Source organism: Squalius cephalus, assembly GCF_949319135.1.
Source record: "Squalius cephalus genome assembly, chromosome: 22".
Classification (NCBI taxonomy): Eukaryota; Metazoa; Chordata; class Actinopteri; order Cypriniformes; family Leuciscidae; genus Squalius; species Squalius cephalus.
In genome coordinates, this window is record NC_137143.1 from 16,279,900 (window position 1) to 16,299,242 (window position 19,343).

The 19,343-nt window shown below is 36.0% G+C and overlaps 1 protein-coding gene across 4 annotated transcripts in view; it reads left to right on the plus strand.

Annotated features, from left to right (window-relative positions):
- mcf2l2 (MCF.2 cell line derived transforming sequence-like 2) overlaps nt 1-19,343 on the plus strand; it is an 81,165-nt gene that overhangs the window by 51,932 nt on the left and 9,890 nt on the right. For 3 of the 4 annotated variants that reach the window (XM_079858192.1, XM_079858193.1, XM_079858194.1), the window contains 17 exons: nt 414-480; nt 1,241-1,356; nt 2,963-3,032; nt 3,124-3,216; nt 4,223-4,315; nt 4,417-4,542; nt 4,683-4,904; nt 5,604-5,696; nt 6,302-6,380; nt 6,978-7,032; nt 7,886-7,980; nt 10,350-10,445; nt 11,267-11,350; nt 12,177-12,248; nt 14,148-14,237; nt 14,502-14,617; nt 16,056-16,171. In XM_079858192.1, coding sequence (XP_079714318.1) covers nt 414-480; nt 1,241-1,356; nt 2,963-3,032; nt 3,124-3,216; nt 4,223-4,315; nt 4,417-4,542; nt 4,683-4,904; nt 5,604-5,696; nt 6,302-6,380; nt 6,978-7,032; nt 7,886-7,980; nt 10,350-10,445; nt 11,267-11,350; nt 12,177-12,248; nt 14,148-14,237; nt 14,502-14,617; nt 16,056-16,171 — 1,683 coding nt within the window. The remainder of the gene's footprint in view (nt 1-413; nt 481-1,240; nt 1,357-2,962; nt 3,033-3,123; nt 3,217-4,222; nt 4,316-4,416; nt 4,543-4,682; nt 4,905-5,603; nt 5,697-6,301; nt 6,381-6,977; nt 7,033-7,885; nt 7,981-10,349; nt 10,446-11,266; nt 11,351-12,176; nt 12,249-14,147; nt 14,238-14,501; nt 14,618-16,055; nt 16,172-19,343) is intronic. The other variant, XM_079858195.1, reaches the window with a different exon arrangement.

A 19,343-nucleotide genomic window follows, 5' to 3' on the forward strand; every position in this document is an offset into this window, starting at 1 on the left:
AGCAAGGCTGCACCTCAGCACAATAAATGCGATTCATTGGCCTTGGTCTGTGTTAGAGGAGAACGAGTTAAGACAAAATGAAATCTGAAACCTAGAGGGTCGTTGGTCGTTTATAGCACCAAGCATTTTAACTAAATGTGTCAACGTTTGTTTTTAGAGTATAGAAAACAAACTAGATGAGCGATAGCGTCGACTGTTGGCGCAAAGATTGAAACCGAGCTGCCTTTTTGTTTGTTAGTGGTAGATTTGACGTGTCAATGCAAAATACCAAACGATGAAAACAATTATTTTACTAATCTTCCTTTTCTGAAAGCCCTGTTCATAGTTTAGCTTCCATAAAAAATCTCTCGTCACACCGATGTTCTGACCTTTGTATGACCGAATACTGACGTATTTTTCATCTTTCTCAACAGTCACATAATGAATGAATTGATTGAGACGGAGAGGCTGTACGTGGAAGAGCTGCTGAGCATCATAGAGGTACATGCATGTGAAATAAGAAAGGAAATAGGAAATTATCTTGTTGCAAGTTGTCGGTCTGTAAGAATTCTTTTATTCAGCAAGAATGCATTAAATCAAAAGTGACATTAAAGGTATGAACAAAAAAAATTCTATTTCAAATAAATACTGTTATTTGGAACTTTCTATTGATCAAAAATCCCTAAAAAAACGCAACACGGCTTCCACAAGAATATTAAGCAGCACAACTGTTTTCAGCATTGCTAATAATAAGAAATGTTTCTTGAGCAGAAAATTGGCGTATTAGAATGATTTCTGATGGATCATGTGACACTGTTGCATAAGATACGACCCCAACTTTTAAACGGAAATGAAACTTCATCTGTATTTAGCCTACCCTATTATTTAAATGCATACATATTCAAGCTTTCACACAGACCTCATATAATTTGATTTTATATTTATTAAAAATATGAAATACATTACTCAAAAGGCCTCATGTTTTAATTATCTCACGCAGACCTCTTATTAGTTAAATTATTTGTATTTATTTTTTTGTAAATCTTAATAAATGACTTAATAAATCTCTCACAGATCTCATACAAATCCCCAAAAATAATTTGAGTCCTAGTATTTGTGATTTTGTGTCAGAACAATAAAAAAGCATTTGCTAAGAACCTAAGCATGCAAATAATGTAAATGTTGCATGTGAAAAAATTTGGGAAGTGAAATGTGTGACTGCTTTGGTGGTTGTGTTTATTTGTGTGTCTGTGCCCTGCAGGGATATGCCGCTGCACTGGATGACCCCGAGCTGATCTACTTGATACCACCGTCTTTGGAAAACAAGAAGGAGGTTCTCTTCGGCAATCTGCCAGAAATCTATGAATTTCACCAGAAGTAAGGAAACTGATTTTCTGACCCATGTTGGAAGGTCCAACGTAAGGACATGATATTGGATTTCCAGCTGGTCAGAACAGGTCAGTTAGGTTGCTAGTGTGTTGCTTGTCCAAGATGATCTGCCAGTTTGAACCGAAACCAGCTGCCACTTTCCAAAACATGGAAAACAGCTTGAGCTGGATTTTCCAGCACCCTTTTCCATGAGCCAGACCCTCCCCCAATGTGCTCCCACATTCCTGGGATGGCTTTTAGGACAACTGGGCTAGTTTAGCACTCTGATATTTCCCTATGTTGTTAATTGTAAACTCCACAAAACAAAGAAGTCGTTTTAACCATCACTTTTTTTCTTCTCTTTTTGTTGTTGTATTTAATAAGTGTAAGAGAAACAACAATGTGTCTGGGTTGGGAGTGGGGCTTGTGATATCAGATTGTAAAGTCATTGTTGCTAATAATCAATAGGGATTACCTGGCCCATTGTTCGGCTGGCCTCATGCTAGCGATTATTCTTCTATCAGTTCATTGTCTTCTACATGGCATTGAGTTTCAGCAAAGTCCAGGAATAACAATAAAAGCCCTAACCCCCCCCCCCCCCCCCCCGGACAGTGTTGTGTGCCTCCCCATATGCGTTTCCCCAGCACCTGTTTCTACTGCGTCAATCAGGTGTTGACACACGACTCCCATCATTTCCAGCTGTAACCTTGGTTTTGTGCTTATACTGTCATTGAAACACAAGCTTGTCATCATGTCAGTAATGAAAAGTTTGACGTCTACGAAGGCTTTTGTGTTTGTTGTTGCTATTGGACGTTCTGCATTGTTTTGTTTTGTTTGACAGGGATAAAATGCATATAGCTTTTGCTTAAATAATCATACAAAGGGCAACAGATGGATAGTTCAAATAATATTCATTATTTATTCACCCACGTGTCGTTCCCCACCTTTCTGATGTTTTTATTTTGTGCAAAATAAACAATGTTAATGCTATTCTTTCCCATACAATGAAAGTGAATGGTAACCAAAAATTTTATTTTGTTTTGTTTTGTTTTGTTTTATTTTTATTTTTTTTATATATTTTTTTATTTAATGTTATTTAATAAAAAAAAAAAAAAAAAAAAAAATATATATATATATATATATATATATATATATATATATATTTTATATATATATATATATTTTTTTTCACTAAACATCAGTTTCACAAACAAAGCTAGACAATGAAAACATGAGGGCTATTTATAAACAAAGACTAAACACTAAACAAGACAAATCTGAAGTAAACAACACAATAAACCAATAAGAACATGACACATGAACCAAGGGAACCAATCAGAACTTTTCACATTTCAGAAGCTCTACTAATTTTATGGTGCTACTTTGTGATATTTGGAGCAGTGAGAACTTTCTGCCCTCACTGCTTTTCATTGAAAGAGAAAGTCTAATTCATTTAGAGAAAACATGTACATTCAGATATCTAACAACACCATTTTGGTGCTCTGATCTGTTTTTTTTTTTTACCCATCTCACGGTTTCCCTACCCGTTTAGCTCTCGTTCCATTACCTCATTTATTTTTTGTCTGTACTCATTTTTTCCATCATGTTTTGACAGGACGTTTCTTAAAGAGCTGGAAAATTCTGCAGAAAAGCCAGAGTTGGTAGGGATATGCTTTTTGAAGCGGGTGAGTGACATCATAGAGATGTGGTTGGATATACAGTACAATTACAGTATGTGAAATGGGATCCTAACGGTTGTCATTTGCTGTCTTACAGAAGGAAGAGTTACAGATTTATGAGAAATATTGTCAGAATAAGCCACGCTCTGAGGCTCTGTGGCGGCAGTGTGGGGACAGTATGTTCTTTCAGGTGATGCCTATATATACATTACACAAAAGTTTGGGGTCGGTAAGATTTTCTTTATGTTTTTGAAAGAAGTCTCTTATGCTGACCGAGGCTGCATTTATATGATCAAAACTGCAGTTAAAACAGTAACACTGTGAAATATTATTGTAATTTAAATATAATCTATTTATACTGTGAATGCAAAGCTGTTTTCAGGATCATTACTCCAGTCTTCAGTGTCACATGATCCTTCAGATATCATTCTAATATGCTGATTTGATGATCAAGAAACATTTTTAGTATTATTTTGTTGTTATTATAACTGTTGAAAACAGTTTTGCTGCTTAATATTTTTTTGGAAAATTATTTCCAATTTTATGATACAGGATTCTTTGAAGTATAGGAAGTATTTGAAGTATAGGATTTTTTATATTGGAATCTTTTGAGACAATGTAAAAATTTCTAATAATCTTTACTATCACTTTGTCCTTGCTGAATAAAAGTATTTATATCTTTCAAAAAAACAAAAACAAATCCTGACCCTAAACTTTTGAACGGTTGTGTAATGTTCGATATTTAGACATGTTACTTCCTTAGAAGAAAAAAAATACTAGTTCCCTTTTAGATGTTAAGACTTTTGAAACCCTGTAACATTAATGACCTTTGATGTTCCCGGTCAAAAATGATTGCAATTTTACCAATATTTTACTGAATATTGACAAAATGATCCACAAATACAGCTTTTTTCACTTAAAAACTGAGGTGCAAAAAGCTCAGAACAATGAGGCATCAGGTCAATCAGTTCCAGAAAGAAATACAAAAACCTGTCCTAATTGAAAGAAAACGAGTTGACAAAAAGATTGAATCCAGTATTTGGTGATAATACAGCATAATGAGAGATTTATAAGCTATTTTTGTAGGTGGGTCATTTTTGACCCGGAACACCACAAGTGAAAAATCCAAAATGGCCCGAACACAAAATTTTAGTGTTATTTTTTTTATGTTTTTTATGTTATGTTTTTTTATGCAGGAGTGTCAGAAGAGGTTGGACCACAAGCTTTCATTAGATGCGTATCTGCTAAAGCCCGTGCAGAGAATCACCAAGTACCAACTGATGTTAAAGGTAAGTTTTTCAATTTTATATTACATTGTTGTTTGTTTGTACATTGAGGTGATGACCTCTCAATTGTCTTTTATTGTTCTTTAAATCTGCTCATTTTACAGGAGATGCTGAAGTGCAGTAAAAACTCAGAGGGAACCGCCGAGCTAGAAGAAGCTCTGGCCACAATGCTGGACATCATCAAATCGGTCAATGACTCCATGCATCAGATCGCCATCACTGGTTTTGAGGTTTTTGCATATTAGATTATTTTTATTTTAACAGTTTGCATGTTGAGCACCTATAGTATGGTGAAGGTCATTATTTTGTGTGTATGAAGTCGCTTTGTGTGTGTGCTAATGTAAATCTGGTGTCTGATTTTGTCTTTCAGGGTAATCTGAATGATTTGGGCAAACTGCTAATGCAGGGCTCGTTTAACGTTTGGACAGATCATAAGAAAGGTCACAGTAAAGTGAAGGACTTGGCACGCTTCAAACCCATGCAGAGACATCTCTTCCTCTACCACAAAATCCTTTTGTTCTGCAAGAAACGTGAGGAGACGTCTGATGGTCACGAGAAATCCCCTTCCTACAGTTTCAAGCACTCATTAAAGGTGGGACAGACACCATCACTGACTGTCAGATCGAAAAACAGAGCTAACAGTGCCTAAAAATCTCAAAGTAGCAAAATTGTTTACATCTGGCTGTACAGAATGAGCCATATCTACAATGAAGGCATCTTATGCCGTTGAACTTACTGTTTTGTAGGAACTTCCTATTGGCTCTAAGGTGTTCCTGTTGGCTCTAAGGTGTTCCTATTTGCTCTAAGGTCTCCTTTAACTTCTGAGCAAATATTTTACCTTTTCAAAGGTTTTCTTTTGATTGGTTACGTTATATTCAAATGCAAACAAAAAATTCCTCTAGATAGTTGTTCTCAAGTGGTTTTGCCTTAGTTTTTACATTACAAGTGGCGACCCAGCAAGTTTGAAAAGTGGTAAAAAAAAACAATAAATAGGTAAATACATAAAAGTAAAAAATGTTGGAATAAATTATTGAATTGTTGAATGTAATTAATAAATTAAATGAATTATATATTTTTAATTGTGAAATTATCTTTAAAATACAGTATCCTTAAAAGGGAAGTTTCCTTTTTTGCTGAGTATATACAGTATATGTATATATATCTATGTCTCTCTCTCTCTCTCTCTCTCTCTCTCTCTCTCTCTCTCTCTCTCTCTCTCTCTATATATATATATATATATATATATATATATATAAATATAAATAAAATAATTATTCTTATTTTTTTTCAGATGAGCTCAGTGGGAATCACAGAAAATGTAAAGGGAGACATCAAGAAGTTTGAAATCTGGTACAATGGCAGAGAGGAAGTTTACATCATTCAGGTACAGACTAATGTTACAGGAACGCTGTGACAGAATTGTTTTTTTGAGTATATGCAGTGGGACCCTGCAGAAAAATCCAGAAATCCAGAGAAAATGTATGATTTGCATGCTGAGAACAGTATGAGATGCTGGTTTGCTGGTCTCCAGCATGGGTAGCGGGAGTTCTGGTGGACCAGCTACACCATCAGCTCAGTTTTGCTTGAGAACAGCATGATTATGCTGGTCCACTAGCTAGACCAGCACGTTTCCAACCTCCAACTAGCATAAACCAGCCTGGACCAGCATAGAATTCAATCTGTTTATGTTAGATTTTTCAGCAGGGTTGTCTGTGACTATGTAAAAAAATAAAACATAAATTCTGTGAACCAAATGTGAGTCTATTATTATTATATTCACAACAATGTCTGTTGTGGCTGTGTTCTGTTGTGAACGCTTCTGTGTAATTCATATCTATGCCCAGTCAGCCGTATTCGTTTTATCTAATCTATTTTGTTGTCGAATGGCATCCTGTTTTTCCATGTCTTGACCATGAGAGGGAACTGTTGTCCCATAGCAGGAAGGTTTCCACTGTCATAGCATATGTCTGTTTCTGTATTCTCTGTCAGGCCCCTTCCATGGATGTAAAGAACACGTGGGTGTCAGAGATCCGCAAAGTCTTAACAAGCCAACTGGAGGCCTGCCGAGGTATTTCTGAGCAAACATTCCTAATCCTCATCTTGCAAGCCTAGTCTGATAAAAATAAAACTCTGTCTAACCTGATGAAGTTATTCAGGAACAAAAATATTGTCACATGCAAAGCCAAAATTAATTGTAAACTCACAATGACAACCTTAAATAGCCTCACTCTCTAAAAGCTTTTTGCATCCTCGCCCTGTAAAACCTATTTATAGAGTTATCCTCAGTGCTTAGCAACACCCAAAGAGAGCATGTGCTGTGGGGCTGATATCTGATAGAGAACACATGATGTTATCTACAAATTGTAGGTTTCATGGTTGTTTAGTAAAGGTAGTCAAATCAACATCAAAGACCAAACAAATCCTGAGGTATTTTCTGTGGTTTTAATTTGCGTTGTCTGAATACAGTACGTAAACATTGACTGACTAGCCTCTGTATAACCTCTCTCTCTCTCTCTCTCTCTCTCTCTCTCTCTCTCTCTCTCATACTCACTCACTTACTCACTCACTCTCTCTCTCTCTCTCTCTCTCTCTCTCTCTCTCTCTCTCTCTCTCTCTCTCTCTACTCACTCTGTCTCTCTCGCTCTCTCGCTCTCTCATTGCACAGAAGCCAGTCAACTCCATCAGAAGATTACAGAGAACATCTACCATGCTCCCATGAGGTACTTTTTGCAAGTTTGTGTTTGTTTGTGTGTGGTCATACATACTTAAAGTGCCCCTATTATTTTATTTAAAAGGTTCATAATTTCTAAATTTAGTTTTGAAGGTCTCCTACAGCAGGTTTACATGAATAAAAGGTCAAAAAACGCTTTCATTTTCTCATGATATACATTGCACATCACAACATTTTTCAAAGATACTTAAACGACTTGTCCGAAGATTCAGTCTCTCTAAACCCCTCCTTTCTGAGAGCCTACTTTGCTCTGATTGGTCAAATGGCCACAAAAACGCCCATTACCATATCTGAACTTCAGCTCCGGAGGCTTCCTAAAGCTCAGCGATTGTACACACTGTAACGCACTTTCGGCTTCACAACTTTGCAGATTGTTAACATTCACAGACCGCTACATTACACACTGCATGAAAGGTAATATTCAAAAAAGCATGATAGAGGCACTGTATAAAATTTCATCACAGATATATTTCAAAAGAAATTATGCAAATTTGCTAACAAATGATGCTCAACCTTTTCTCAAAGCTATTTTATAAGCATATTTGAACTTGATTTTATCTAACTGACAGTAATATCTACTTTTGAACCAGTTTTGCTTTTGAATAATGAATCATTTTGAGACTGCGGAAGTCGTTAAAAGTTGCATTTTCAGTTGAATTTGGGGAAACCACTTGAAACATTTGAAGTTTCGAGTTATTTCAATTACTTTTGTTTGATTTGTTCATTGCTAACAGCAAAAAATGTCTGTAAATTTTGCCAATAAACTTGATTTGCAATGGGGGTTGAATAATTTTGACTATAACTGTACCATTATGTTCAGCTGACTTTGCTTTCATTGACAGATATATGCGCAAAACAGCTCTCCGACAGTCAGACTCTTCCAGTCCTGAAACAGGCTACAGACGTGACACAGGCCCAAATATGCGTCAGAAACGAGGTGAGAGCCCTTCTAAATCTCATACCCAAACAGTGCAAACCTACCGTTTCTCTAACCAACCAAGCAAACAGCACTATTTGTCCTTCAGAGCCTGCAGCGGTCAACAAGAATTCCAGATTTGTGGTCATTTGAGGAGAAAGTCTATTTATCTCAGAGTGTTGTCTGTCTTCCTCCCTCCTGCTTACTTTTTTTAACCATTTAGTGGATTTTCTTTAATTTGGCCATTATCTCTAATCTCTGCTGTAATGGCTGTAAAATTGCCACCGGGTAATTGGTCACTGGTAAGCACTTCTCAGATTCATTCTCCTTGGTGAGGTGATTTCAGATGAGGCTCAGTTAAAATGCCATTAACATCTGGATGAGCGTGATGAATCTTCCAATCTCCGGTTGGTCTGACCTGGACTTCTCCCTTGTACCTCACCTGTGTGTGTTGGTGTCTGGTTAAGGTGGAGGGGTGGTTTGGGGTAAATATCGCTATATTTGGTCTCTCCGTCCTGCCTGGTTGCAGATTTTGAATGAGTAAAGGATTGTGACAGGTGTTTAGTTCCTCTGAGGATAGAAGTCCTCTGTGTGCTGACCCAGCGCTCCTGACAAACTCAGCCTGGAGGCAGTGTTGTGTTCAACTGCAGCGGAGGATTACGAGTCTCTGACCTGAGCTGGAGATGTAAACATGTCTCACCTTAGTCTTTGACACAGCTAAAACATCCATTATGTCACTGATTGTGGTTACCCCATGCTTTTTTTTTTCAAAAGCCGGTGCTAATGCAATATATATCGAGCATAATACAATATAATGCAGATTTTACCTATCTGTCACAGACTTGGGTTGGGTATCGTTTGAATTGTAATGATTCCGATTCTGCTTCTGATCAATTCTGATTCTTATTGATTCCTAATTTTGATTCCAATAAGGTAAAAAAATGTTTTTATATCATTCATATTTATTCTAAGTCTTATTCCAAAACGTTGTAGTTGAATACCATGAACAAAAATAAACAGGCTAAAGAACACTTATACAAGGAACTTTTGCCTGTGGTTTAAAAATACCATAGCAAAAAAACAACTAGACTAACTAATTAAAGACAAGTAAACAAATTAGCAATCGCACAAATAAATACAACTGAACAAAGTGTTTTAAGATTTTCAGGTACAGAAACTGTAATCAAATGTAAAATAAGACTGCACTTTATAAATAAAATATGCATTACAAATATAGTTACAAACGTTATTTAGTCAAGAACGGCGACTGAATTTTCTCTTTGTCTTTTGTTGTTTGATTAGACGCCGCAGCAGGAATATTAGGCTGCTGTCACTTTAAGAGCTGCACAGATCCAATATACTGTTATGCGTTTTCTTTGTCATTTTCTTTGTCATCTTTGTTTTATTTGTCCCTTCAAGTGCAAAAAGACGTGGAAGGGAACTGAACAGAAGTTCATTATCGCTGTATGAGAGGTGGCTTTCTGTGCTTACGTTTTGGATGTGGAAAAAAGTGCGCGGGTCTTTATGCGCTTGAATGGTTTAAAGTCATATTAAAATGCACACAAAGGAATCGATAAGAGAAATCAAATTTTTATTTTGTAACAAGTACCTGATTCCTGACCTTAAAGCTACACTGTGTCATTTTTTTTTGTTGATTCTTAGCAAAAAACACTTAGTTCTTTCAAAAATATATGTGCTCATTAATGTATATTTACTTCTTTCAAGTAATAAAGTATTCTCGTAAGTTTATAATCTGCCATTGAAAGTACATACGGGTGAGGGGTTCGAATGCCGGTCGCCATGTTGCCCCTCCATCTTGAAACTACATTAGCCAAAGAGGGACATATCTGTAAATTCAAGCGTCGCCTTTCGCGCTTTACACTCAGTGAGACGAATGCGAGGGGGAGATTACTCGCGACTGCCGGCAGATTTGAAAGATTGCTGATGAAGGATCACGCCTATTCTCAAGGACATGTAACAGAGTCGCCAAGGAAACGAAAGAGAGAATTAAAACGTCAACGCGACAGGCAAATCAGCAAGACCAAAGTCAATATTGGAGTAACTTTTCACAGATGGAAAGAGCTCATGAGGAGCAAAGATTTTGGCCACCGTAGGAGTTAAAACGCCCTCGAAATTGAAAGGAACAGAAACTAATATTCACTGGGTAGTCATATACAATTTCACCGCTAGATGGGGGAAAATATCACACAGTGTAGCTTTAAGGATCCAATTCCAGAAATTTAATTTTTCGATTATTGATTCCCAACCTTATCACAGACTAAGCATTTTTATTTCATGACAGATCCTTCTTGCTCTCGTTTCCCTGCTGTTCACCTCACCTTTCCTACCTGCTTCTTTAACCGCAGTCCTCTCCTCCCCTCCTCTTATAGCTGACGCTTCAGCCAGCCTCGGCTCAGAGCGATCTGCTCTCGCTAGAAAGCGCTTCACCTTACAGGGCCTGTCAAACCGCAGGTCTCTTCCCGCAGGTAACGGCACAGCACCATGGCTCGTCTCTATTTGGACTCATCTATCATCTCATTCTGATGTGTGCCTGTTGCCCCTGTTGTTAAAATTCATTGTCATCACTCTCTGTCAGTCGTCTCCGAGATCACTTATTGCCTTTTATTTGACTTCTGAAAGGAATGCGGGAACCTCAAGAGCTTTGTCATCATAGAACATTCAAATTCTCAGAGGAATTTGAATTGTGTGCAAAGCAGGTCAGCCTCCGCTGAAGACAACAGAAGAACTGAGATACTTCAAGCACAAGCAAACGTCATAGTGTAGTGTTACACTGAGCTTACACTATTCTCTTGAGATTTTCAAAACAGTACTGGCATTTTTAGTAGGATGTTTCTAATTCATAGGTGCCATTGACTTGAACTGTCCTGTCTAAAGGCCAAAGCAAGACCAACAATCTGTCTGTAAAATCTTTGTCAAGTTGGCATCAAGTTTTGTAAAATTATATTTAGGTAAATTTCTTTGATTTTTTTTAAATCTATTTTAATTCTACATCTTCCGAATACAGCAATTGCCATTCTCTGCTATCCTTTTTTACTTCCTTTTGTGTTAAAATAAACATCTGACTTCCCACCATCACTTTATTTCAGTAGGTAGAAAAGTACAGAGAGAGATCAACAGGAAAGAAATGAGAGCGAACAGGAAACGGTATTCTTTTGCCACCTTCAAAAGAACCATTGCTCAACATGTCAGAGAATGTGCACTAACTTCCATCTGCCTGTCTCTCATTTCACCACTTCATCCGCTTTTCTCTTAAATCAGACTAACCCCTCCCTTCCTTTGACTTCAGAACCTGCAGCTAAGGAGACTGAAGTCACACGCCGCTTTTCCTTAGCCTCAACTGTCAGCTCCGCCTCTGCACCGCGCACTAAAGGTACAAAACACCGCTTGTGTGGTTTTACTCACGTGCATGATCACCTCTGAACACATATGTGAACTATCAGTCGACTTCACACATTCAGTTTAACAGCGTTAAGTTAAAGAGGACAAACGTTATAGTACAACTGAACTGTGCATATGCATCTTAGACACATTATTCTTGCTCCCCACATGCAGTAAATGCATGTCCTTGAATGAGCAGGGATTTCTACTGTATTTACCTTATATTCACTACTCGGGTAATGTCAGTGGTATGTGGTATGTCATATATATATATATGGGTGGGCCTGTCCCACCTATTCAATGGCTTAGCACACTAGGAACCCAATATCCCAACTCTGGCCCAACCTGAAAGTCCTGTAGCCCACCTCTTTAGAACTGAAACTGGCATTGTTATACATTTTTGGTATTTTATTATCAACCTTCATCTCAAGCTCCTTCATTGCTGCTCATATAAAATGTTTGAAATGCACAGAATCAAACTGTGCACTTTGTAGCAAATTAATCCCCTAAAAAACATGAAGAGACAGCTGCACTGAATAATAAATACTGACTCTTGATAAGTTGACATTTGGGATCTGGGATGACATTTAGCAATGAAGCCCCGCTGCGCAGCACTGGGAATGCGAATGAGAATTTAGATGCACATGAGCCTTTTGTTTCTTGTGGGCCCATTATTCTCTTTTATTGTGATGAAAGCGTTGCAACTGCAGGGGAATAATGAAAAATTAGTGTGATTATTAATCTTGGATGGATAGGTTGAAAGAATGTGATAGATGAGCTGGACTTCTTTCCTAAAAGAAATGCATGTTTGTGCTTAGTTCCTCTCTCCTCTAGCCTTAAGAGCAAGAGGCATCAGATCAAGAGCGACCCAACACCTTTTGGCTATGAAGGTACCACATGGAAAGCACGGCATGTTGCATGCTGAAAATAGTCCTTGTAAGATGTTGTTTTTTTTTAGTTTGTTTTTATTCATTTATTGTCTATAGTAAGAGGCCAGATGGTTTTATTCAAAGCAACAGGACACTATTCACCAGGACAGTTGTTCTGGAACAATTTGGAGTTAAGGATACCATGGAAGTATGTGATCTTCTAAAATCTTTTTAGTTGTAGGTTCACCTTTACTAGGACCTGAACCTTCGACCTTTTGGTTTACATTCATTAACGGGGCTGTAAATATTTAAAAATAATAATTATAATATATGTGTATGTATGTACACACACTCACATTAGTGCTGTCAAATCAATTAATCGCATCTTACATAATAATATATATATATGCATACATATATGGGTGTGTAGTGTACACACACACACACACACACACACACACACACACACACACACACATATATATATATATATATATATATATATATATATATATATATATATATATATATATATATATATATATATATATAAACTTTGTTAGATGCAATTAATCGCAATTTATCGATTTGACAATACTAATATATATTAGGGCTGTCAAAAGATTAATCGCGATTAATCGCATCCAAAATAAAAGTTTGTGTTTACATAATATATGTGTGTGTACTGTGTATAATTATTTTGTATATATAAATACACACACATGCATGTATATATTTAAGAAATATTTGCATACATATACTGTATATATATCTATATAGTTTATATTATATATAAATATAATTTTTTTTATATATAAATAACACATTTTTCTTAAATATATACATGCATGTGTGTGTATTTATATATACAAATTTAATTATACACAGTACACACACATATATTATTAAAAACAAACTTTTATTTTGGATGCGATTAATCACGATTAATCTTTTGACAGCCCTAATATATATATACACACACACACACACACACACACACACACACACACACACACACACACACACACACACACACTCACTCACACACACATTTATATAGATAGATATAGATTAAAATATATATTTTTACATGCATTTATTTAAATATTAAATAATGTTTAATAATTTTAAATTGTACTTTCTAATTTTTAAATATAAAATGTATTATATTTATAATAATATTATATTTATTATTTAAATCTATAACAGGGCTCAATAGAAAAACTTTTTTTTTTACATGCATTTATCATTTTATAAATTGTGTTATTATTAAAAAATAATTTGAATTAATTTAAAATAGATTTGTACATGTATTTCTTACATGCTAATATTTATTTTACTTTTTCAGTATTTTTTCATTGAATTTTTATTAAGTTAATCTTGACTAAAATCTGCAAGAACAGCCTGGAATTATCCAGCTATTATAATCATACAAGAAAGTCCAAGAAAGCCATAAATTCATAAACACTTTAACTGAAAAATGATGGCATGGATGGCCAAGCATTACTGATTTGTCATTTCCAACCCATGCTTACAAATGCTACAAACGCTTGCAGTTTTGAAAAAGCCTTATCTGTTGTTTAGCCTGCATTAATCTACCAGATTTCAAGCTTGTTTTGATCTATTCTGATTTCAAGTGTTTATGCTTGCGCCGTGGTGTTGTGGTGGTGGCGGCTTTCAGTTCAGATCAAGTGTGTATCATCCTCCAAATCTATCTTTTCCCTCTGTTGTGCTGCTCTCTGTTGCTCGGATAAGGTTATGTGTACATTTCAGGGTGCGAGTGACTTCCTGTTTTTATTTTGACATTTGTTTTGCCAGCTAACTGTGGCTGATTTGTGCATGATAATGTGAGGTTTCGTTTCACATGCATCGCTACTATCATAGAGGTCATGTTTGATAAAACAGTGAATTTTCTCACAGACACCGTGCGAGGTTCACTTCCCGCTGAGAGCAAAAGTAAAGGTACCGCCGGTACCAAGCCCGCTGTGCCGAGGTCTGCGTCTCAACCAGGTAATCATGTGAAAACAGGCAGTGATATGCCAATCATATTGGGTTCTCTCAGGTGTTTTCGTCTATTTTCATTCCTCATTCGGTGCCTGACAGTGACAGAATCAGTCAGAGTTATTTTCATTGAGTGCTTCAACATCTTGTCTACCTTTCACAGAGGATTTTTTTTCCCTTTTTTTTTCTGGCAAACTCGAGCACTATTCCCTTAGTGTCGTCTCTCGTAAGGTTTTTACTGAATGATGTTAACTCGTGTGTATTATTTTCCAGGATGGAGTCAACGGCGTCTGCCATCAATGGACGCTGAGGATTTTGAGACCATTCCTTCTAGTGCTGAAGAACTCTCCATTTCCTCAGATGGAGAGGATGAAGGACATAACAAAAATGTAAACAACTTCATCCACATTTTGTCCACATATCTCACCTTCCAATTTTGTATTGAGGGACAAAAAATATTCTAGGATAATACTAAAAAATAGAGTTCACCATAAAAAGATTTCTGCCATTACTCTCATGTCAATAATAGTAATAATAATTATTAATATTTTAATATAAAAATGTACATTTTTGCATTTATTTAATATATATTTTAAATTATTTTTAAATATCACTTACTATTTACTTTTTCACACACATTAAATATTTTCACAGAATATTACGGTTTCTTTTTTAAGAAATTGTCAAGAATACTCGTAGTTTAAAATGAGACTTTTTAACCCCCAAAATTCTCCCTCATGTCAGTCTAAACGCGTAAGACTTTCGTTCATCTTCGGAACACAAATAAAGATCTTTTTGATGAAATCTGAGAATTTCTGTCCCTCCATGCTTGAGCTTCCGTTTACCACAACTGATGTGTGAGTTGATGAATGTTTATATGTGAATAAAAGCTTAAATTCAATGTTCATCATATAAAGCGATCATGTCTCTTCAAAAAAATTGGACTAAACCGCTCATTCATATGGATTAGTTTTACGATCTCTTTATTAACTTTTTGAAGCGTCAAAGTGGTAGTTGCGTAGATAGTCAATGGAGGGACAGAAATCTGTCAGATTTCATCAAAAATCTCTTTATTTGTATTCTGAAGATGAACGGAAATCTTACAGGTTTGGAACCACATAAGGGTGAGTAATAAATTACAAAACTTTCATTTTTGGGTGAACTATCCCTTTAACTCTCCTTTTAAAATAAAAATGATTTTTTTTTGCTGATTTTAAGTGAGCTCAGATAAAAGATAGCTACATTTTACAGTTAATACAGAAAGGAGGCCAGATTATCTTTGACTCTTAAACACCCAGAGGAGTTTCTCTGTGTTTAATCCTGCCTGATGCATGAGGAGTGGAGATCTGCTTCAGAAGTGAGGCTTAATAGCAGCTATGCAGCATAAAGTCATTCAGAACCTCTTTAATGGTGGCTAGAGGGAATTAAACGGCACATAAATGGTTCCTACCACCAGAGGGCATCCTTGAATAAACAACTGATGAGATTTCTCAGATAGAATGACTGAATCAGGGATGTCCAATCCTGCTCCTGGAGGGCCACTGTCCTGCAGAGTTTAGCTCCAACCCCAATTAAACACACCTGAACCAGATAATCAAGGTCTTTCTAGGCATTCTAGAAACTTCCAGGTAGGTGTGTTGAGGCAGGCTAGAGCTAAACTCTGCAGGACAGTGGCCCTCCAGGACTGAGTTTGGACACCCCTGGACTAAATGCAGGCCTTTGTATGAATCTAACTTTTCCTGCCCATTTCCTCCCAGTTCCAATAAACCCCAAAACTGGTGCCATGACCCTGAAATAAATGATGCATATCTTTGTCTCTCTCTTAAGGGGGATAACGATCGCTATCAGGTGCAGCTGACGTACGAGTCAGGAACCGCTCAGGATCTTTCAGTAGAGGCTGGAGAGTTAGTACAATTCCTGGAAGAGTCTGAGAATGGCCACTGGTGAGTAATGAAGAAAGTCTCCATCCAGATATATCCCTGCAGGAGTCACATGATGCAGTCGCTCAAGACGGCTTCACTAAAAACCTGACAATCACTAACGAAACTCTCACGTAGCTCATTTTGTTTGAGGACTCATTGTTAATATCATTATTCAAAGGTTTTGCTTTTAAATACCCCACACAGTCAAAATAGGAGTTTCATGAAAATGTTATCAGAATCAGTAATTTGTTGATTTTATTCAACCAAGCCATTCTCTATTAGAAATTGGGCTGTCAAATTTCTTGTCTTTTTTTTTTTTTTTTGTCCGGATCGGTTTATTATAATGTGTCTATTTTTATTTTTTATAAGAAAAGTAATTTTTGTCAGGGTGATAAAACTGCCCTGATGTTAATGAAGAAAAGAAAAAAGCTCATTAAATAAATTCTATTCTTGAAGAGAACAAAATATATTTCACCAAAACTACTTCACTGCTTATTAATATTTGAAAAACCCAAAAGGCATGTAGAGCAACCGACAGGCAGAAACACGTTAAAAAGCATAAAAAGCATAGAACAGGAAATTATATTCCAGAGACACCTTCTAAAGTCCCTTCAAATATTATTTTATCATCTCTTTAATTTTTTAAAATATACCTTTTTATGATGGGCAAGTCCCAACACACACATACATATGTATATAACGTCTTGGGTAAGTTACCCCAAAAAAAGTAATTTATTTACAAGCTATTACTGTACTAATTACAATCTCTAAAAGTATTCTCATATCAACCTCGACCAGCTGAACAATACAAGGATATAGACACGGAACTGGACTTTTAATCCTTTCAAATAAACAAAATGCAATTGCATAAAATATTCTTGAACTGACCAAAGTGTGTAAAGAGAGAAGGTTATATTAATTACATACAGTTTAATATGACATTTTTATGCTAAATGCACTATTGTTTTATATAGAACTATTGTACAGTATTTAATGCAATCACATCAGAATTTAACTATAATTAAATTACAGGAAATAAGAGTAATCCTTTACCTTTTCAAGAGAAAAGAAATTAAATTATATATATATATATATATATAATTTCTTTAAAAAAAAAAAAAAAAAAAAAAAAAATATATATATATATATATATATACAGTATATATATATATATATATATAAACATGAATGTACTCATCTTAATGATATACTCTTAATGAAGATCTGTTATTATGCCAAATGGCATTTTCAGAGTTGTTAAATTGAAACTTCCCTAAAAATGGTTGGTGTAACCAATGTATTTTTAAGAAATTGGCTATTTTTTCTATTTTATTATTCTTTTTACACCCTTATTTTTCATTTACCCAATTGATGAAAAGATGAAAGAGAGGTTTCACAGGGTTCTAATACTTTTGGGGGTGCTAAATACCACCTAATCTAACATTTCTTCACTAAAATGAAAAAGCCAGCCATATTCTGAAGTATCTCATACATATTTAATCTTGAAAACTGTCTCCAGTCATTTTTCTGCTTTGTAGAGTGTTTCAAAGTTTTCTTTGCTCACCAATCAACCCCCTAAAACCCTTCACAAGAAGTTTTCAGGCTTTCATGGATGTGGATGTTTTGACATTGTGCAGAGTCAAGCTAAAGTTAAGGTAGCTTGAACCACAGGATGCTAGAGTTTGCTTAGTTGTGTCAGGAGGAGTGTATGCGATACACAGCCAAAAAACTTGATGTGGTTGGGCTACACTGTCTACATTGATATTGCTCGCCAATATCACAACATAATCCCAGTATCCCACAGTATAACCAATAAAACTCAGTTTTAACCTACAAAATCATGTGCAACTTTTACAGTGTACTATTATTAAAGGGATAGTTCACTTTGAAATTAAATTTTGGTATGTTTTAGCTTACCTCAAGGGCATCCAAGATGCAGGTGTCTTTTTTTCCGCAGTAGTTTCAATTTTGATATTTTTAGGTCAAACCGTTCTTGTCTGTCAGTCATTTCGTGCAGGTCTGTGGTCACTGTCTCAAAGAGCATGCACAGAGTCCAAATTAAAACAATTCCCCATCGTCCAAATTAAACAATTCCCCATCGTTAGTACACATTGATGGCCTAAGACACGAAACGAGCGTTTTGTGTGAGAAAACGAACAGTATTTATATCGTTTTAACTCTTGTAACACAGCCACGTCCAAGTGATCTGAGAACGCGCGCGCATCCTGGTGTGTGACGTGTACGCAGACTGGTGCATAGATATGTACACTAGATGTCGCCTTGGCTACGGCATTCGTTAAGAACTGCCGTAGCCAAGGCGACATCTAGTGTATATATCTATGCACCAGTCTGCACCAGATCACTTGGACGTGGTTGTGTACAAGAGGTAAAAACGATATAAATACTGTTTGTTTTCTCACACAAACCGCTCGTTTCGTGTCTTAGGCCATCAATGTGTACTTACGATGGGGAATTGTTTAATTTGTACGATGGGGAATTGTTTTAATTTGGACTCTGTGCATGCTCTTTGAGACAGTGACCACAGACCTGCATGAAATGACTGACAGACAAGAACGGTTTGACCTAAAAATATCAAAATTGAAACTACAACGGAAAAAAAGACACCTACATCTTGGATGCCCTTGAGGTAAGCTAAAACATACCAAAATTTAATTTCAGAGTGAACTATCCCTTTAAACTTGACCCAAACAGGACATGTTCGAATCTACTGTATTATCAATGTTGGCCCTGGAAAATTATTCAGATATGCACTGTAAAACATGATATAATCAATAAGTTAGGACAACATATGTTTTACACTGCTTTAACTCATCATAAAAAGTTAAGCAGTTTTCAAGTTTTTTGTGTTATACAAGATTCAACTCTTTTTTTTTTAAGTCAGTTTAATGTAATTTAAGTTGAAATGACTTAAACATCAGCACCAGCTATTCTTTTTACAGTGTGATCTCCTAGAATCAGGGATTAAATCGACAGTTATTTCAATCGACCTGCTTCCATACCCCCCCCCCCCCCGATGCACTTAATGTACGAATTCGCTCACTCGTTTTCATTCACTTCTTTAAGTCGACTATATTAGTGAAGTAATGTAGGGAATAGTGAATGAGGGTATAGGGGCTGATGTCGAAAACAGCTTTAGTTTTTAGATTTTCCTCCTATCTCAATTTTTCCATTT